Source organism: Plecotus auritus, assembly GCF_963455305.1.
Source record: "Plecotus auritus genome assembly, chromosome: 3".
Taxonomy (NCBI): Eukaryota; Metazoa; Chordata; class Mammalia; order Chiroptera; family Vespertilionidae; genus Plecotus; species Plecotus auritus.
Window position 1 is genome coordinate 91,458,156 of NC_137772.1, and position 22,279 is coordinate 91,480,434.

At 42.4% G+C, this 22,279-nt stretch overlaps 1 protein-coding gene across 1 annotated transcript in view; it reads right to left on the bottom strand.

Annotated features, from left to right (window-relative positions):
• ERICH6B (glutamate rich 6B) overlaps positions 1-22,279 on the bottom strand; it is a gene marked incomplete at both ends in the record, with an annotated part of 65,153 nt that overhangs the window by 5,109 nt on the left and 37,765 nt on the right. Inside the window, 4 exons of the mRNA XM_080660129.1 lie at positions 5,675-5,827; positions 5,983-6,068; positions 18,012-18,184; positions 20,757-20,818. Of these exons, the coding sequence (XP_080516255.1) occupies positions 5,675-5,827; positions 5,983-6,068; positions 18,012-18,184; positions 20,757-20,818 (474 nt within the window). The remainder of the gene's footprint in view (positions 1-5,674; positions 5,828-5,982; positions 6,069-18,011; positions 18,185-20,756; positions 20,819-22,279) is intronic.

Sequence of the window (22,279 nt, forward strand, 5' to 3'; positions counted from 1 at the left end):
ACTTGGCAGGTCTTTGCCACAAAATTGATCTCCCTGTGACAAAGGGACTGCACTTCTAACAATGAATTCCCTCAGGGACCTTTCCTCACAGGATCGCATTTTCCTTTGGTACCGCTGCCCCTGGGGAGGGAAGCAGCTTGGGGATGGGGAGCCCATTCTGCCCTGTGCAATGACATTTTGGGGGTTATGGGTGTGTGGGGGATACACAGAGACAGTTCCTCTCTCATCCAAGTCTCTAAGGCCTGAAATGCTGCTGCTTTAAGCCAAACTAGAGCATGACTCAGATAACATGCAATTGCCCTCAGGGGAGACAGGACAGAAATGCTGGGCAACTGCAGACAGCTGAGTGTGGAGGGGCTACTGGGAGGAGATGAGAGGCCCACCAGGCCTGTGTGCAGAGGGGCCAGGACTTGCTGAGGGGACCTCTTCCCTTTCCTTACTGGCCTGTTCCTTCAGCATTAAAATGGAAGGACAAGAAAAATGACAGTGATACTATGGGGATGTGTGCTCTAGGCTGTGGGGGCAGCTGAAGAGCAAGGAGGGAAAGGCAGGGGCTGCCTGTGGGTGGTCAGAGGGGCCAGGCCAGGTGGGTAAGAGTGGAGGCCTTTAGCAGAGGTTCATGAGGCCCACTCCGAACCTAAGGAGCAGCTTTCAATGCGGGGCAAGCCTCCCTTTTCTCCAGTGACGAGGAGCTCAGCATTAGAAGTGAAAGCTGCAAGTATATCTCCCCTCTTGAGAACCATGAATGGTGAAGGAATTAGCAGTTTCAGAAAAAAAACTTTAAGACTAGAAGACAGCAAGGCCCAAGGAGAGAGATGGAAGATGGAAGTCCGGGGTCCCTGAACTCTGAAATGGCTCCGAGGCTAGTGCCTGAGGCCTGGAAGCAAGGCTATTCTGGGGGAGAGAGATTGAGCCACTAGTCACTTGCTGTCCCCCAGACAGGACATTGGACTCATTCCCTTGTGAGGGTTGAGTTTTTCCTGGGGTCCCAGCAAAGGTCTGGGTGTCAGCACAATGGCTATCCACTCTTGTCGATTTTGACAAGGAGATGGAAGTATTTCCTTCGGGGTCCCCTGTCGTTGTCTTATGGTCTTCTGAGGAGCGTCACGCCTGATAGATGAGGCAGCTGCTGTGAGCTCATGGGCCTTGGCTGCTTTCTGAAGCCTTGAAGGCCCAGTGGAGGTGTGCTGGCCTGGGCCCCACACCCTGGAGACCCTGGGTTTTGATGGGCTGAGATTCTGGGATAAGATGTAGTTTCTTGGATTTGAAGATGGTGGCGTAGGTAAATGCCTGTACTCACTGCCTCCCACAACCACATCAAAATTACAACTAAAATACAGAACAACCATCATCCAGAACTTTTGGAAAGCTGGCTGAATGGAAGTCCTACAACTAGAGAGGTAAAGAAGAAAGCATACTGAGACTGGTAGGAGGTGAGGAGGTGTGGAATGGGCTGGTCCGGCATCCACATGGGCCACTTTTTTAATTGGGAGGGAGATTGTCTCTGCAGAGGCTGCCTGGAGGGGCAATGGGTCACAGCCCCAGAGCATACCCCCAGCCCAGGGTTTCTTCCAGAGCTGGTAAAAGAAGTCCCTATGGGCAGTAAGAACTACAGGCTGTAAAAACCAGTGCGGATTGGGGCTCAGTGACACGGAGGCTGCTGGAGACCCAGCTATTCCTCTTAAAAGGCTGGCAGTATGAACTAAACTTACAAGGTCCTGCTTTCTTTTCTGCTCCAGCACCAGGGTGAGGCTCTGGAGAACACAATCACATATGAAGAGGAATTGGATTATCTGGCATCAGGGCAGGGACTCGGGGTGGCTTTCTCCCAAACAGAGGTTCTCACAGGGATCATTGTTTCTATGCTAGGACCTCCTCAGTCACAGGGCTGACTGGCAGCCATTTCTGTTTGCTCCACCCTGGTGATTCCCTAAGAACCCACCTCATCCAATTTATAACTCCTCCCAAGCTGGGTGCAGCAGCTGTTGCATATGTCCTTGCTCAGGCTAAAATCTCTCAAGCAAGCTGCAGTTGATCAGGGAACCCCAAACCTATCAATAAAAAGCCCAAGACCTGGCACCAGCACCAGCCTGCCTTGCTTCATAGGTGGGCCTCATCTGGATACTTTTAAACCTGATTCAAAGAGAAGGAATCTGCAGATCTCTCTGTAGCTCCTGCTGGGTGGCCCCAGGCAGTGGCTGGCTTTGCACCTCCCTGGAGACCCAAGAGCCAGTGCACTCAGTGGGCAGTGTCAGACTATAGCAGATTATAATGCTACACATACATAAGCAACAAACTCAAGGGGCAGACTCAGTGAGCACCAAAGCCCCACTGAAGCAAGTCCTGCTCCATAAGGGTGTCTCCTGCACAGCGGTTCTTCTACTGTAGTTGCAGCTGGCCCTCACAGCCAATTGTCCTAGAGGTCAGTTCCTCCCAGTGACACCAACAGCAATCAAGTCTCAACTACAACAAGACTGTGCTCACAGCCCACAAAGGGGTGTACCTAGAGCTCCCAGCTCAGGTGACTGGGGAGGCTGAGTCACTGGGCTCTATAGAACACCTACTACACAAGGCCACTCTACCAACTCAAGGAGACACAGCAGCTCTATCCAATACATAGAAACAAACACAGAAAAGCAGCTAAAATCTGGAGACAAAGAAACATGTCACAAATGAAAGAAATGGAAGAAAGCAAATTACTAGATATAGAGTTCAAAACCATGGTTATAAGGTTATTCAAGAATCTTCTAGAAACCTTCAAAAAAAAAATAGAAAAGGACCAGTCATAAATTAAGCATACACTAACTGAAATAAAGAATAATATACAGGGATTCAACAGGAGGGTAGATAATTCTGAGAATCAAATCAATGATTTGAAATATGAGGAAGTAAAAAACACCCAACCAGAAGAGCAAAAAGGAAAAAGAATCCAAAAATATGAAATAGTGTAAGGAGCCTCTGGGACAACTTCAAGCATATCAACATTCACATTATGGGGGTGCCAGAAGAAGAGAGAGAGCAAGATATTGAAAACTTATTTGAAGAAATAATGACAGAAAACTTCCCCTATCTGGTGGAAGAAATAGACTTACAAGTCCAGGACGCATAGAGAAACCCAAACAAGAAAAACCCAAGGAGGCCCACACCAAGACACATCATAATTAAAATGCCAAGGGCTAAAGACAAAGAGAGAGAATCTTAAAAGCAGCAAGAGAAAAGCAGTTAGTTACCTACAAGGGAGTGTCCATATGACTGTCAGCTGATTTCTCAACAGAAACTATGCAGGCCAGAAGGAAGTGACAAGAAATATTCAAAGTGATGAATAGCAAGAACCTACAACCAAGATTACTCTACCCAGCAAGGCTATCATTTAGAATTGAAGGTCAGATAAAGAGCTTCACAGACAAGAAGAAGCTGAAGGAGTTCATCACCACCAAACCAGTATTATATGAAGTGTTGAAGGGTATTCTTTAAGAAGAGGAAGAAGAAGAAAAAGATAAAAAATATGAACAACAAAATGGCAACAAATACATACCTATCAACAACTGAATCTAAAAATCAAAATAAATGAATAAGAAATCTAATGAATAGAATAAACTGGTGAATAAAATAGAATCAGAAGCATGGAAATGGAACGAACTGATGATTCTCATAGGGAAGGGGAGTGAGGGAGGTGGGAAGAGATTAAACAAAGATCTTATATGAATATATGCATTATCTATGGACACAGATAATAGCGTGGTGAAGGCCTGGGGCAGGGCAGGAACGAGGCGAAGTGGAGCAATGGGGGGAAAAAGAAGGACATCTATAATAATTCTATATAATAAAGAGGTAATATGCAAATTGATCCTCACACCCTCATGTCATCACAAGATGGCTGCCCCCATGTCGTCACAAGATGGCCACCCCCACATTGTCACAAGATGGCTGCCCCCATTCATCACAAGATGGCCGCCCCATGTCATCACAAGATGGCCGCCCCCATATTGTCACAAGATGGCTGGCAAGGGAGGGCAGTTGGAGGTGACCAGGCCTGCAGGGGAGGGCAGTTGGGGGCGATCGGGCTGGCAGGGGAGCAGTTAGGTGTCAATCAGGCCGGCAGAGGAGCGGTTAGGGGGTGACAGGCTGGCAGGGGAGTGATTAGGGGCAATCAGACAGGCAGGCAGGTGAGTGGTTAGGAGCCAGCAGTCTCAGATTGTGAGAGGGAATTTCGACTGCCGGTTTAGGCCCGGACATCCCCCATGGGGTCCCAGATTGGGCTGAGGGACACGCCGCTAATGCACAAATTTTGTGCACTGGGCCTCTAGTATCAACAATAAAGATAGAAATAATTTAAAAAAAAGATGTAGTTTCTCTTGCAAACCTTATTTGATAATTTTAAAAAATGCTTAATTTCAGGCTGAGTCAAAATGCCATAAAATTTCTTGCCTGTAATTTTATGTATGGTTTAGGGCAAGTGACTTATTAGCTTCTCTGAGGCTCAGTTTTCTCATCAAGAAAATGAAAATAGACTTCCCCAAAGTCTCTTTTGTCCCTAAAAATAAGTGTCATTAGAGAGAAGAGGCCCACCTGTATGCAACCAGATGCCATTTGGGATGATTAACCAAGTTTCTTGCCCCCGACTACTTGGGTGCTTCTTGTATCTAGTACCTTCTTCCACCTTTCATATATCATTTTTATACGAAGGAACCTCCAGGGAGGGCAGACACTTCTGAGAACAAAGTACACGGCCAGTGTAGAAAAAACCCATACAGAGAAAATATTCTTAAAAACCAAGGCCTGGAATGTGAAAATCCTTGTGTCTTTTTTTGGGGGGGGGGGGGGAGGGGGGCTGGTAGGGGCAGTGGGAGGGGTGCATAATTAATAAGAAAAAAGTTTGGCTTTGACTATCAGTAAGAAAGAAAGTGTAAACCCTAGCCAGTTTGGCTTAGTGGATAGAGCATCAGCCCATGGACTGAAGGGTCCTGGGTTAAATTCCAGTCAAGGGCAACTATCTTGGTTGCAGGTTCCTGGGCCCTGGTTGGGTGCATGCAGGAGGCAATCAATCAATGTCTCTCTCTCACATTGATGTTTCTTTCTGTCTCCCCCTCTCCCTTCCACTTTTTCTAAAGAAAAAAAAAGAAAAGAAAAATATCTCCTCGGATGAGGATTAACAAAATAACAACAACAAAAAAAGAAAGAAAGAAAGAAAGAAAATAAAACACTGATCCAAGATAATATGCACTTCCCACTACCTGTCCACTTAGAACGCAGCAGGAGCAGGAAACCTGAAAAGGTACCCCAAAGAGATGGGCAAAAATTTTGAAGTGACTGAACTACCTTGACTTGGTAAGGTGAAGTTTTCCACCATTACCAGAAATGGGAACTTAAGAACTAAGTTCAGTTACAATGAAATATTTAGAACTTATATTTTTGAATATAATACATGGGTTTCCAGAGCACTCACCACACCCTCCTCTCTGAGGCCCCCAGAATAGAGGGGTCCTGGGTCTTTCTAAGATAATTCTCATGATGTTTGACTCTCAAGAGGTGTAAAGGAGATGAAGCAATAGAAGTGGTTGCCTTGAGTCTGTGACTGCTATTTCACCCATGGGGAAAGCATTGGTGGGAGGACAGTACGCCTTGTCTGAGGTCAGGGATCTGTATTACTTTGGGACTCATGACCTAAGCTTACCAGATTTCTCTGTTTTCATCATAGATGGTGGCATGGCCAGTGTTGGTGATAAGGGCCCGAACATACGCTTCATCACTGTCGTCCAGAATGATATATGTGAACTGGCTCTGTTGCGTACAGAAGAAGAGCACAGCCAGGTTTCCTGATGGGTAACTGGAAGATGGTTAAGGCACAAGCAGTCCCTTGGGATCCCCTTGCAGAGCCCTGCAGAGAGTGCAGGCCTTAGTAAAACCATGTCCCGCCCCAAATCCTAGACGTTTTAAGTGCCATATATGTCAATATAGGTGTCCTTGTACTCCAGTGGATACTATATCTGGCCTGATTCATCAGAAAAGAGAATTCGGAAGATATTCTCATTGGGGTAGAGAATTAATTTTACATCATCTTGATACACCTGGAAAGAAAAAACAAGCCTGTGACAAGTGTCCAGGGGTTGATTGTCCCAATTCAGAGTACAGGGTTGTCACTAGAGTGCTTGGGACCTATCCGACCATCACTACCAGACCTATCACTGCCACCAACCTGCTAGGTCCGTGGTCGGTAAACTGCGGCTCGCGAGCCACATGTGGCTCTTTGGCCCCTTGAGTGTGGCTCTTCCACAAAATACCACAGCCTGGGCAAGTCTATTTTGAAGAAGTGGTGTTAGAAGAAGTTTAAGTTTAAAAAATTTGGCTCTTAAAAGAAATTTCAATCGTTGTACTGTTGATATTTGGCTCTGTTGACTAATGAGTTGGCCGACCACTGTGCTAGGTAATCTGTACAGGGAACCTCTCAGGGCCTCAGATTACTTGTCCATGTGATGAGGAGGCTGAAATGGATCACTGTGTGTGTGTGTGTGTGTGTGTGTGTGTGCGCTACACCGCACATGCAGATTTTAAACTATCAATCACTGTAGTAGTTATTGGTTGTTTGTTTCCTAGGGCTGCCATAACAAAGAACTACAATCGGGGCAGTTTGAATCTACAGAAATGTATTCTCTCACAGCTGTGGAGATCAGAAGCCTGAAACCAAGGTGTCAGCAGGGTGGCTTCCTCCTGGAGGCTTTGAGGAAGAATTTATTCCATGCCTCTCTCCAAGCTTCTGGTGATGGCTAGAGATCCCTTTTTTTTTGACTTGTACTTCATCGCTCTAGTCTCTGCCTCCACCTTCATGTGGCCTTCTTCCCGTGTGTCTCTGTGTCTTCACGTGGCTGTTTTCTTGTAAGGATACCAGTCATATTGGAGTAGGGGCCCCCCCTACTCCTATATGACCTCATCTTAAGTAATTACATCCTCAAAGACCAATTTTCCAAATAAGGTCACATTCTGAGGCACTGGGGGTTAGGACTTAAACACATCTTTTTTGGGGGGACTATTCAGGGTTTTATTTTTTTTCTTGAATCTGAGTGAATTATATTTTTCTGGGAAATTGTTCATTTTATGTAAATTTTCAAAATTTTCATATACTGTTATATTGTTTTAAAAAACTTCTACTGCCTCTGTTATGTCCTTGTCTCCATTCTTTATATTATTAATATATTCTCTTTTTTTTTTTTCTGAATCAACCTTGACCTAACATTTGCCCATTTTACTAGTCTGTTCAGAGAACCAGCTTTCGGTTTGTGTATTTTATTATTTCTTTGGTTTCTATGGTATCAACTTCAGCTCTTATCATGATCACTTGTATGTATCTACTTCTGTGGGTTTTCTATATTACTTTATTTAATTTTTCTAATTCCTTGAATTGAATGTTGAACTCATTGGTTTTCATTTTTCTTCTTCTCTGTCTTCTTCCTCCTCCTTCTTTAATAAAAACATTTAAAGCTATAATGTTTCTCTCAAAATACTGTTTTAGCTGTTTCACATGAGTATAGATATTTACCTCTCATTCCATTCTAAATATTTTCAAATTAACAATATGATTTCTTCTTTAACACAAAAGTTATTGCCCAGTGGGTGTGGCTAAGTGGTTGAGTGTTGACCCATGAACCAAGAGGTTACTGCACCAGTTCGACTCCTAGTCAAGGCACAAGTTGCATGTTGTGGTCTTGATCCCAAGAAGGAGGCATCCAGGGGAGGCAATTGATCAATGTTTCTCTCTCATCGATGTTTCTATCTCTCTCTCCCTATCCCTTCCTGCCTCTCTAAAATCAATAAAAACGTAATTTAAAAATGTTATTTATAAGTGTTTTTTTTTCATTTTGTTCTTTTTTTAAAATTTCTTTATTAAGGTATTACATATGTGTCCTTCTTCCCTCATTACCGCCCCCCCCAACCTCCCCACTCTCACTCTTCTGCTTTTTCGGGTTTTCTCTATTTCTGGTATTATTCCCCTTACTTTCTTACACATGCTACTCTGTGTTTAAAGGAACGCTTTCTACATTTTCTCTAAATTTCCCAGGTGTTTGGAGCCAGCTTTTTATGTCATCTAGCCTTCCACATTACTTTAACTAGAAGCCAAACCAGTGATCTTCAAACTACTGTTTAAAAAAGTTGAAAAATCCTTTATTCAGGAAAGCTTGCAGCAGGATTACTGATAGCTCTAACAGGTTGTCCAGGGCCAGTCACAGACAATGTCTGACATTGGCCTACATCAGAGTCCCTCTGAAGAGGCTCAGAACCAGTACACCCAGTGGCCAGCTTCAGAGAACAACAGAGTAGGATCCAAGAAGCTTCACAAGCAGCATATCCACAGGGAGATCTCAGGAGGCACCAAACCTGCTGAGGCAAATTCTGCTTTGTGTGAATAGCACCTGCACAGCAACTTGCATGCTGTGTTGGGGGTTGAGCCTCATTGTCAGCCAGCCTGAGGGTCAAGTTCATGCACAAATGAGCCAATAGCAATCAAGACTCAACAACAACAGGAAGGCCCACATATGTGCACAAGGAACTTTCTTCGAGCACCCAGCTCAGGTGATCAGGGAGACTGTGCCACTGGGTCCCACAGGTCACCTACTACATAAGTCCACCCTACCAGGACTGGGAGTTGTAGAAAATATACCTAATACATAGAAAAAAAACAACAACACAAAGAGGTAGCCAAAATGGGTAGACAAAGAAACAGACCCCAGTGAAAGAACAAGAGAATTCTCCAGAAGAGCTAAATGAGTGGAGGTAAGCAATATGTCAGATATGGAGTGCAGAGTAATGATTAAAAGGATGCTCAACAGTATGGAAAAGGACATAGAAAGCATAAAAAAAGACCAGTCAGAAATGAAGAATGCCATATGAATAAAATAAAGAATACACTGAAAGGAATAAACAGTAGGCTCAGTGAAGCAGAGAATTGAATCAGCAATTTAGACAAGCTAGAAATAAACACCCAATCAGAGCAGAAAAAAAAAAGAATTTAAAAAAATGAGGATAGTTTAAGGAACTTTTAAGACAACATGATGCATAATAAAATCCATGTCATAGGGGTACCAGAAGAAGAAAAGAGAGCAAAAAATTGAGAATGTATTGAAGAAATAGTGATTTGTTACCTACAAAGGAGCTCCCCTAAGACTGTCAGCTGATTTCTCAACAGAAACATTTCAGGTCAGAAGGAATTGACATGAAATATTTAAGGTGATAAAAAGCAAGGATCTATAACCAAGACTACTTTACCCAGAAAAGCTATCATTTACAATTGAAGGAGAAATAGCTTTACAGACAAGGAAAAGCTAAAGGAGTTTGTAATCACTAAACCAGTATAACAAGAAATGTTAAAGGGCTTACTCTAAGAAGAAGAAGGAAGAGGAAGAAGAAGAGGAGGAAGAAAAGAAGGAGGAGGAAAAAAAGAAAAAAACATAGGACTATATTTAAAATAATAAAATAACAATATAAACATACCTATCAATAATCATATATTATTTTTTAAATAATACATAACGATAAAGAGAGCAACCCAAGAGGACATAACCCTTGTAACCTTTTATGCACCCAACATAGGAGCACCTAAATATGTAAAGCAAATTAAAAGAAAAAAAAGATATATTTTTATTGATTTCAGAGAGAAAGGGAGAGGGAGAGAGAGAGATAGAAACACCAATGATGAGAGAGAATCATTGATTGGCTGCTTCCTGCACGCCCTTTACAGGGGATCAAGCCCACAACCCACGCATGTGACCTGACTAGGAATTGAACCATGACCTCATGGTTCATAGGTCAATCATTGATCGGCTGCCTGATAACCAAGGATGTAAAGTGGAGACTACCTAGAGACTGGTAGGAAGTGTGGATGTGCGAGAGGGCTGGCCAGGCTCCCACAGACAGCAGTTGAATTTCTGGAGGGATATCTCAGCTGTGTGTGTGTGTGTGTGTGTGTGGGAGGGGGCGGGGGGAGCAGTTCCCCACTGAGAACTTTGGGGTCAAACCCCAAACTAGGTTCCCATGTCCAGAACACCAGAACGGAGAAAGGTGCCCACATAATATCTGGCTGTGAAAAGGTTTTCTGTCTGGCAGAGAGAAATGGCTAGAAATGCAAGCACCCTCTTAAAGGGCCAATGCACAAAACTTCATGTGCAGCTACTCATCTTGGGCTCCAGCAGAGGGAGGGCAGAGTGGACTAGAGCTGTGTGAGGAGAATCTAGGGCAGAGGGCTCTGGGATAGAACCTGTAGAGCAGAAACTGTGCTGAGTCATCCCCCATACTGCACAGGACATCTTTCTCAGGCAGACTATTACCACCCAGGCAGCTTTTGCCTAGGGGGTGGGGGAAGCATTGCCCCACTGTTTGGAAAACCTCTGGCCCCATCCTGTGGCATTTATGCCTCACTGTGGTATGCACCCTGAGGCTTATTAAGAGATGGAATAACAATCAGACTGCAGACAGAGGTGGACCACTGGGTGCTTTGAGTCTTTGCCTGATCTGCTTCTGGACACAGGGCTAAGAAAAGCCCCATGGTGTGCATCCTGGTCCTGTCCAAACAACCAGCCCCAGCAGAGGGAGCCACAAGCTGCAGACTGCTGATAGCTCCAAACACAGAACTCAGGGCCAGTCACAATGTCGGACCTTATCCTCCACCAGAGACCCTCCAAAAGGCTGGGAGTCATAGCAGATCTACCCAACATATAGAAACAAACCGAAACAGGCGGCCAAAATGGGCGCCAGAAAACAAGCCCCAAATGAAAGAACAAGAGAATTCTCCAGAAGAAGAGAGAAATGAAATGGAGATAAGCAATTTATCAGATATAGTAATTGTGAAAAAGACCAGTCGGAAATGAAGAATGACATAGCAGAAATAAAGAATACATTGGAAGGAATAAACAGCAGATTACAGGAAGCCAAGGATTAGATCGGTGAATTAGAAGACAGGGTAGAAAAAATCACTCAGAGAACCAAAATGAAAAAAACTAATAAAAAAACAGGAGGACAGTTTAAGGTACCTGTGGGACAACATGAAATGTAATAATATCCACGTCATAGGTGGGCCAGAAAGTAAAGAAACTGAGCAAAGGAATAAGTGGATGCTATACTGACACTCTCCTAGGACCAAACTGGAATTACAACTAAAATATAAAAAAATAATCCTGGGTAACCAACTGAATTTGTTGGAAGAAATAATGGCAGAAAACGTCCCTAACCTGGTGAAGGAAAAAGTCACACAAGTTCAGGAGGCACAGAGTCCCAAGCAAGAAGAAACCAAAGTGGCCTATGTCGACACATCATAATTAAAGTGCCAAAAATTAAAGACAAGGAGAGAATTTTAAAGGCAGCAAGAGAAAAGCAGGCTCCCATAAAGCTCTCAGATGATTTTTCATCAGAAATTCTACAGGCCAGAAGGGAATGGCATGAAGTATTCAAGGTAATGGAAAGCAAGGTTCTGAACCCAAGACTACTTTATCCAGAAAGGCTATCATTCAAAATAGATGGTGAAATAAAGAGCTTCCCAGATAAAATAAGGCTAAAGGAGTTTATAACCACCAAATCAGCATTATAACAAATGTTAAAGGGACTGCTGTACTACTAATAAGATATATATATATATATATATATATATATATATATATATAGAGAGAGAGAGAGAGAGAGAGAGAGAGAGAGAGAGAAAGAAATATAGGCATAAAGAATTAAAATGGAAATAAATAAGTACCTATCAATAATAACCTTAAATGTAAATGGCTTAAATGCTCCAATCAAAAGACATAGGGTCACTTAATGGATAAAAAAAATGACCAAAATATGTGCTATCTACAAGAAACCAAAAGACTCACACAGGATGAGAGTGAAGGAATAGGAAAAAGTTTTCCATGCAAATGGAAAAGAAAAAAGCTGGGATAGCAATATTCATATCTGACAAAATAGATTTTAAAATGAAGGCCATAAAAAGAGACAAGAAAGAGATTGATGCAACAAGAGGATATAACCCTGGTAAACATATATGCACTCAATATGGGAGTACCTAAATATACAAAAAAACTTCTGGAGGGCTTTAAGGTAGAGATCGACAGCAATACAATCATAGTAGGGAACTTTAACACACCACTGACATCACTGGATAGATCTTTCAGACAAAAAAATCAACAATGAAATAGAGACCTTAAATGACATACTAGATCAGATGGATTTAACTGATATTTACAGAACATTTCACCCCAAAGCTGTAGAATATACATTCTTAAGTGTACATGGGACTTCTCGAAGATAGACTACATATTAAGACACAAAATAAGTCTCTACAAGTTTAAGAGGATTGAAATCATATTAGGCATCTTCTCGAATCACAATGGCATGAAACTAGAAATCAACCACACTAAAAACACTCGAAACATTCAAATACATGGAGGCTAAATAGCATGTTATTAGACAATGAATGGGTTACCAATGAGATTGAAAAAGAAATAAAAAAACTTCCTGGAAACAAATGAAAATGAACATACAACAACCCCAAATCTATGGGATACAGCAAAAGCAGTTATGAGAAGGAAGTTCATAGTACCACAGGCCTATTTCAAAAAATAAGAAAAATTATTAATAAAGTATTTAACCCTACAACTTAAAGACTTAGAAAGAACAACAAGAAAATCCCAGAGTAAGTAGAAGGAAGAAATAATAAGGATTAGAGCAGAAATAAATGACATATAGACTAAAAAACAATACAAAAGGTCAATGAAACCAAGAGCTGGTTCTTTGAAAAGATAAACAAGATTGATGAACCCCTAGCCAGACTCATCAAGAAACAAAGAGAAAGGACTCAAATAAATAAAATCAGAAGTGAAAGAGGTGAAGTAACAACTGACACCACAGAAATACAAAGGATTGTAAGAAAATACTAGGGACAATTATATGCCCACAATGTGGATGAAATGGAAACATTCCTAGAAAAATATAAATGTCCTAAACAGAATAGGGAAGAATCAGAAAACAGGCCAATAATAACTGATGAAATTGAAGCAGCAATAAAAATCTCCCAACAAACAAAAGCCATAGTCTGGACAGTTTCACTGGGGAGTTTTATAAACCTTCAAAGAAGAACTGTGGAAAGCAGTATGGAGATACCTCAAAAAATTAAAAATGGAACTGCCTTATGAATCTGAAATTCCACTTCTGGGAATTTATCCAAAGAAACCTGAAACACTAATTTGAAAGAATAGATGTACCTCTATGTTCATTGAAGCATTATTTACAATAGCCAAGATTTGGATGCAGCCCAATGGTCCAACAGTAGATGAGCGGGCAAAACAGCTATGGTACATTTACCGTACACAATGGAACACTACTTGGGCATATAGAGGAAGAAAATTTTACTCTTTGCGACAGCATTGATGGACCTGGAGAACATCATGCTAAGTGAAATAAGCCAATCAGAGAAGGACAAGTATCATGTGGTTTCACTCATAATGTGAAATTTAATGAACAAACTGAACTACCAAGCAAAATAGAGACAGACTCATAGATAGAGAGCCGGCAGACAGCACTGGTAGGGGTGGTGTTGGGGCTGGTGGTGGAGGGATTGAGGCAAAAAAGAAAAAAAATAGAGGAAGAACTCCTGGACAAGGACAACAGTGTGGTGATTGTGGAGGTGAGAGGGATGGGTGGAGATGAAAGAGGGATAAACGGTGATGAAAATAAAATAAAGAAGGAAAATAAAGAAAGCTTGCAGCAGAATGCCAACATCTAAGACAATAAAAGAAAGAAAGGCAGCTATTTGGGGAGTTCTCTCTATGGCACAGCCTGTAAGTGCTCAGAACCTGGGCATCTGGGTGAAAACCACTATGGGAGGTTAGAAGGTCCTGTAACAGACTCTATCCCCACACCTGGCACTGCAGTAAACACTTTATGTCCACAACACAGTGACCCTACAAAATTGGCACTATCATTGTCCCCATTTAAGAGAGGCTAACGACTTCCACTAAGTTACCAGTGAGAGGAGAGCCCCTCCTGTTAACCTGCAGGCTCATTAGTGCAAACAGGCTGTCTCTGACCATTAAGCTCCCAGCCACCTCTCATATTTAGTTTACAAATTAATGCTCTTTTTTTTTTTTAACCTAAAAAAGTGCCTTGTAAGAATACCTGTGGTTGGTTTGTTGCTGATGGCCTGTAAAAAGCTTCTAGGGAAGAGAATATTTGTATTTTAGGTCTTATTTTCAAAAGCCACCTGAAAGACAAATTTTCTCAAGATGCTTTTTGCTCGTCAAACTCACTTGTCATGTAATGACACTTTCCTAACAGTGAGGACCCCATGGACAAAGCAAAATCTCTGACACAGAGGTAAAGTCCTTCCATTTTCTCTCACTAGGAGATTATCGTCATGTGTCACTTAACGATAGGCACACGTTCTGAGAAATAGCATCTTTTGGTGCTTGCATCATTGTGGAAACGTCTCAGAGTGCACACACACAGCCATAGATGGTTTAGCCTACTACTATAACTGAATGCGCTGTACTTTTATATGACTGGCTGTGCAGTACGTTTGTTTACCTCGGCATCACCACAAACATGTTGCATTGTTGTACAGTGCATAACTATATAATAAGTGGCATATCTAAAAGCCTAAATCCCATCACTATTTTCTTGGGAACAGAGTATGAGGCTAAGAGCTAAAAGGTAAGATACTACATCTCTGGACCTTCCTTTAATTCTTCTAGAGAAAAAACGGTGCCTCATAGGCAGGCCCCTGTGCTGTGAGGCAGCTGCTGTCTGTGAGCTTGCTCTGCTGCTCTCTGTCCAGGAACTCTCCCGGACCGCTGTGGAGACACTGGCTCCGGGCTGGCCGGGTTGGGTTCTGCCTGAACACCAGTGCACACATAAGCAGTGCTCTGCCTGACTCAGCAGACTACTCCAAACTTACTGCCATATGTAAAACAAAAACAGCTAAATGTCCCACTCCTCATAGCCATTTTTGGCAGTCTGATGTGAATGATAAATTAGGAAGGATTCTCTGCTTAGAGATCTTGGTGAGAACCTTCCTCTTGGCTACAGGGAGAACATATAAGTTTACTTGGGGGACAGACACTGCAGGACCAAAAGCTCCGAGGCAGGACAGGGCAGGACTTCGTTAGCCTGGCTGGAGCAAGATACCAAGGAAGGTTCCATTAATGGATTGGAAGTGAGGCCAGGGAGATGTGAAAACTGAAGGCTTCTCTTAGGGCTTCTAACCTGAAGAGTCCCCTGCTCTCCCTTAATTTCTCTGTCTGTAGAGGTTCTGACTGGTCCCACTGACTTCCTTTCTACATGTAGGCCCAAGAGATGAAGGGAGGCCAGGAGTGTCCACACCTGGGCTGACAGGGTCAGTTTCTAGCTCTTACATTTTTACCTTCAGTACTTGAGGATGTTTGATTATTTTTCCTTTTAGTAAAAAGTGTTTTCATTTTCTGCTGGACACACAGCAGTATATTTCCCAGCCTTCTTGCATCTAGGTGAGGTCATGTGACTCACTTTGGTTAATGAAATTTAAGCCTGGACCTTGGCTCACTTCCTGTCCATGCAACTGGACACAAAGAACTCCAGCATGGTGGAGACCCATGATAAAAGGACCCAGATCCCTCAGAGCCAGCCTCTAGGAGGGATGCTCAGAGAGCTGTGGGACTCAGATGAGATGTGACAGGAGCGAGAACCTTGCATCTGGTTATTAAGCCACTTAGCTTTGGGAATCATGTTTCAGCAGCTAATGAGCATTGCCTTGGCCAACATGGGCTCAGTGTCCTGAGACAGTCATGTATGTTCTTCTGGGCCTCACTTTCTTCAACTGTAAAGTGAGGATAATAAAAGCATACATCACACAGGAATTGCTGGGAAAAGCTACATTTACATTATATGTGGAAGTGCTTTATAACCTGCATGGTGTTACATAAATGTTAGTTTCTGTTAGTTTCCTTATGTTCTCCAATTTAGTAAATGATAAAATAACATTTACTGAGTTGTTCATGCCAAAATTCTTAGATTCATTTTTTGTCTTCTTTCTCTCACACCCCACTTCCAATTCAGCAGGAAGCCCTCTTGGTTCTCCCTTCAAAAAATATCCCAAATCAGACTACTTTTCACCATCTTTACTGCCAGCACTTAGTAGAGATGCCCATCACCTCTCACCTGAGTTTATGCCCTGCCTCCCAACTGGACTTCCTGCCTTTATTCTTGTCCCTTAAATGTATTCTTCACACAACTGCCAGAAAAATTCTTCTAGAGACTAAGTCAGGTGATGTTTGTCTCCTGCTCTAGACTTTCCAATGGTTTCACCTCATTCCAGGATAAAATCCAGAGTCTTACTATGACCCACATGGCTCTACCTGATCTGGACACTCAGGCTCATTCCCTATTCCTCTCTCACAGCTGTCCTTGCTTGCTCTGGTTAGCATGCCCTTCACCAGGTATTTTCATGCTCACTCCCTCATTTCATGCATGCCTAGGCTCAAAGGGCATTTCTGAGATTTCCCTGCAGGTATTAGAGCAACTCTTCTCTCAGCTCAACAACTCAAGAGCCCCTTATGCTGCCCCCCCTCCCATGGCACCTACCAACAACACCTGGCATAGCACTGAACAGTATTTTTTTATATTGGCTGTCTCCTCAACTGAAACGGAAGTTCTATGGGCACAAGGGCATTGTGTTGCTTACCCCTGTATCTCCAGCACCCAGAAGTGGGCCTGACATAGTAGATTCTTAATAGATATTTACAGAAGACATAGCGTCTATCACATCTTTCTATTCCCACGTCAATGCCTCCTTCTTGAGCTTCAGACCTGATTATTAACTCACTCTAAATGACCAATATTTTTGAGACTAGTTTTCACTTATAACTTCATAGTATCCATCTTCATAAATATTAGTATGTGATTGATTTTTTTAAAAAAGGTTTTATTTTTAGAGCAGATAACAGCAAAATTGAGCAGAAAGTACAGAGATTCCCTAAATCTCCTGCCCTATCACACACACACAGTCTCCACCGCTGTTACCATCCTGCACCTCAGTGTACATTCATATAATCAATGAACCTGCATTGGTATGTCATTATCATGCAAAGTCTATAGTTTACATTGGGGTTTACTCTTGATGTTGTACCTTCTATGGATTTAGACAAACGTCTAATGACATGCATTCACTTATGGTATCATACAGAGTATTTTCACTGCCCTAAAATTCCTCTGTGCTGCACCTATTCATTCCTGTCTCCTCCCAAGCCCCTGGCAACCACTGATCTTTTTATTGTCCCCATAGGTGTGCCTTTTCCAGATGTCATATAGTTGATCCTTGAACAACATGGGTTTGAACTGTGCAGGCCCACTTATCTCTATATAAGTAGACCCACGCAGTACAAACTCATGTTGTTCAAGGGTCAGCTGTATTTTTGATCTTCAGTTGGGAATCGTGTATGCGGAGGGCTGACTGAAGTTATACTTGATTTTCAACTGCACAGCACATCGGTGCCCCTAATCTCTACCATGTTCAAGGATGAAATTATACGGCATGTAGTTGAAATTATACAGTATGTAGTCTTTTCAGATTGGCTTCCTTAACACAGTAATATGAATTTAGGACTCCTCCATGTCTTTCTATGGCTTGATAGTTCATCTCTTTTATCACTGAATAATATTCCATTGTTTGGATGTACCACAGTTTATCCATTCACTATGTAATTACTTTTGAACATGGGTTTAAAATTTATTAGGAGAGGGACCTACGTATTATAACATATATTTTCTTTACTCCTCCCCCAACCTCATCTAACTGCCAAATATAGGCCCTTTAGGGAGAAGAGTCTCAATGAGTCCTAGTAAAAGTCCTAGTCAATTTGTGATAACCCACGATGTGCCTCCATATATTGAACACATGTTTCTCGTTGGTATTCACATTGTGTATTGGTTTTGACAGCTCTCAGATGGTGTGAGTATCCCACCTGAGCCTTAAAACCTGAACAAAGTAAAAATACCACTGCCACACTTACCTTAGCGTTGCTCTTTATCCACTCTGTATCTACTTCTGTATCTAATTTCTTTTTACGACGAATACGATGAGGTTTTTTTACTTCTTCTATCTTGGGCTCCTCAATTGGTGGTGATTGGCTCAATAAATGAAATGTGTGAGTAACCGCATCTGAATCTCTGACGTGGTATACATCTTTGGTAGAAAAGAGAAAGAAAACATAGATCTATTTCTCAAGAGAATTTGGGGGTTTGGGACATGGGCCATATTCTCCCAAGTAAGAAAGGCTGCCAGGAAAGAGCAAGAAGAGAGAGCTGGGTTGAATTTTGAACTCTCATTTATTTACTTATTCATTTAACACCTGTTTGTCAAAGGCCTGGAACATGCCAGCCCAGTGCTAGATGCCGGAGACCATGTGAAGACCATCCAGCCCAGACTTGGGATGTGAGGGGTGACACACCAGCCCCATGACAATAACAAGTGTGGCTGCTAACTAATTAATTGAAAAATAGGCTAAAGTGGGGAGTCATTACAAAAGAAAACATACCTTAAACATATTATCTGAACTTAAAACATAAATGTATATTAACACTCTACTTTAATGTAGGGCAAAGTGTGTGGGTCTGATGATGGATTCTGCCACCATTTTTGCTCAAACCACACTCATAATTTATTATATTTAGTTTTCAATTATAGAAAATTCTAAATAGTCCGAGCATAGAATTATAGAGTTTTAAAAACATTTCTATATATTCTCCAATCTTTTATATATGGTGCATATCTAGTTCCAAGCACTTTTTTTAAAAAGCTATTTTTTATTGGGTCCTCTCAAAGCATTCAAAGCACAATTTAAATTCTTAAAACATTAGTTTTCTTAGCAACAAGAAGTTTCTTTTTATTTTCATTTCTGTCCATTTTTTTTCCCAACTGAAAAAATGGAACTAAACTAGTAAGGACAGCTGAAGAACAATCCCTGCTCCAAGTGACAACCGGTGGGCACAGCAGTGGCCAGAGCAGTGGGGAGGAGCTTCTAGCACCCTATCAGCTGGGAAGCTCTTCACTGGAAGGGGCACCTAGGTTCCCTCCACAACTAGGTTAGGAGGTGGTTGGTTAAGAGAGCTTAGTTATCCCTTGTCATCAACACAGTGTTGGAGGAGGTCATTGAGAGGCTGTCACTGCTGATTGACCTGGGAGCTGGACCTGGACCATCAGAGGCTCCTCATCCCCATCTCCTGTCCTTAGAATGAGATCTCTACCCACTGTTCCCACAGCTGGAACTGCATCTCAAGGATCCAGCCTTGAGAGAATAATGTGTTGTGAGACCATCTGGGCTGAATACGTGACTGACCCAGGTAAGGCCTCTTTATACAATTCACTCTTCGGATATGGAGATCGAATTGTCTTACTGCCGACTAATACAAGACTTGCATATTAAACCTGCCCTGCTTGGGGCTAACCCATTGTGTAAGTCTTGGTGGGAGACAGGGCCCTTCCACTATAGAGACTGAAGGTGGCAATTCCTTCTTCTCCCTGCCCCAGATTTTCCATGCCAGGGTTCGGTAACTCCACTGAGAACATGAAACTTAGACTTAGAAGGCCTCCACTTTTCTTCTCTAGACACATTGAGCATGCCAAAAGGATGAGCCTTAGATATGGCCTGAGAGCTCACACAATGACTGGGTGATCTTAGGCACGTCCCTTAGCCTCTCTGAGCTTTACTTTCTTTATGATACTTCACATGGTTATGAAAATTAATTTGAACAGATAACATATGTGAAAATACCTAGCCTATAGCAATTATTTTGTACGAGTTAGATCAGGGGCTAAATTGGTATAGAGGAACGGGAGCACTTCCTTGAGAGAGAATGGGAGGCTGTGTCCTGGCTCAGTGAGAAAAAGACTATGCTTGAATCCTTATGTTTGTCATTGTTATCACTGTCATTTCTATGTTAGTTGGATCTGGTAATTTGAAAGATATTCTATATGGTGGTTTTGAGTTTCTGGATTAGATAGCCTTGGAGCTTAAGCTCTTGGCTCAAGCTTTCCATGATTAGACTCCGAAAACTGGCAAGCTCCCTGATTGGCAAATCTTTTTTTTTTTTTTTTTTTTAATATATTTTATTGATTTATTTTACAGAGAGGAAGGGAGAGGGACAGAGAGTTAGAAACATCGATGAGAGAGAAACATCGATCAGCTGCCTCCTGCATACCCCCTACTGGGCATGTGCCTGCAACCAAGGTACATGCCCTTGACTGGAATCGAACCTGGGACCTTTCAGTCTGCAGGCTGATGCTCTATCCACTGAGCCAAACCGGTTAGGGCATGATTGGCAAATCTTAAATGCTGGACCACAAATGCCTTTAGTATATGGTTAAAGGGCTATTTCTTTCCCAAAGTTTATGTTAATAATGACTTATTGGACCTCCCCAAATCTAGGTTATATCTATTTCTGTGTGGTCTCATAGCATCCCCTTCCCACCATATCACTTAACCATACTATATGTGAATTTCCTGCTTGCTTGTCTATCTTCACCACCCCCACCAACCGCACCCCAGCACCAAAGCGTAATCCCATTGAGATCCCAGACTGTGTCCATCTTTCTCCATATTTTATCCCTGGTAGCTAGGACCTCAATAGACCAGTAGGTGCTCAAATGAGTGAATGAGCACTTCTGCCTCCTTTGCGGATGTGGCGGAAGGTGAGAGGCAGTGAAATGCACATAAAGAGAGCCAGTCATGGATGGAAAATGGTAGAGAAGTCCTTACTTCCACGTTTCTCCATAATCCAGTGAATTACTTCCTTGTACTTTTCAATGTTTGTCTTCAACCTGAAAGGAATGTGAGTTATCTTTAAAAAACTGAGACTAAATTCCTGTTTATATGTCACACTACACAGTGTAGCCAGTGCTAGAACCTTCTAAGTCCTTTTCATAGGTGGAATGTGGGGCTGATGGCTCTTTCGGACCCAGCTATTCTTCCCAAGAATAAAGGGACAGCACATGGCATGGGCTTGGTGCTTCTTTCCTTGCTTCTACTTGGCCTTCAACCTGGGCACCTGGGCTGACCCCCAAACTTTTAAAAATAAATTTAATGAGGATCAGCTTGGGGGCAGGGACAGGGCAGAAATGCCAGGCTTACTCTATGAGTTAAGCATATAGAAATCAAGCTCAATCAGCTTGATTTTTCTATGCCTTGTACGTATTCCAGTGAAGGTTACAGTTGGAAACAGCGTGGAAAAACAGCATTGTTTGTGCCATTGGAAACCCTTTGCATTTAGTAGTAAGATTTTCAGTAATCCCATTCAGAATGACTCACCATGAAAGCCACACCAAGGCACAGCTTTTCAAAATACTCAAGCCCTAAGGCCCTCTCATGTCAATACACAAAGCAAGTCATCCTGGCATGTCAATGACTTGGGCTATTGTCCTTCCAAGTAAACGGACCTCCAGGGGTAGCTGTGTTTCCTGGTTCTCAGATCAGAATATTTTTGAAAGGGAATGTGTCAGGAGTGAGTGTCCCAGCTTAATTAGATCTGGAAGAAGGCCTTTGACATGACAGATTTTAAGTTTTTAGTTTAGATTCATTAAAGATTGCATGATAATTCAACCTAGGAAGCAAATTGCTGGGAAGGGCTGAATGAGTTCACTTGGCAGAGAGCTAAGGTTTACTACTTGTGCTTTAAAAGCAATAACTGAACTTGAGAATGAGCTCTTCATGGGCCATTTATACCAAATGTTTTCGTTTTATTTGCTAGCACTTTGAATGGAATGGAAGCAGTTACCTAGCCTACCATTACCTGTGAGAGGGTGAGGACCGAGGAGTGGGTAGGGTGAGACCTATTTCACAGGCCAAGAGAGGATGCCAAATACTAGTTAGTATATGCAAGAGTTAAAACTCCAGTGAGGGGTCCAGATAGAGGCACCCAATGCCCTTCTTTGTCCACCTTTGCAAGCTAGTGGAATCTTACCAGGTAGCTCCTCAATGGCAGAGGCTTTTGGGTACACACTACTGTAAAGATCAACACACAGATCAGCACAGAATAGGTGCTCAGGAGGTATTTGTTGAGTGCAATCAGATTAGAATGAGCACTGGTAATAAGCTTAAATGGGAAGGAATGGGGGTAGAATGTCATATATGAGGTAGAATAACTTTTGGGATATTTTCTGGCATTTGTTTGTGCAGTTGTATAAGGATCTGAAAGCTTGGATGTTTGCTTTCCCCTTTCCTAGAGAAACCTCAGAGGTCTCTGGCCCAAGACATTACTGAGTCCAAAGCTGAAGTTGCTGGAA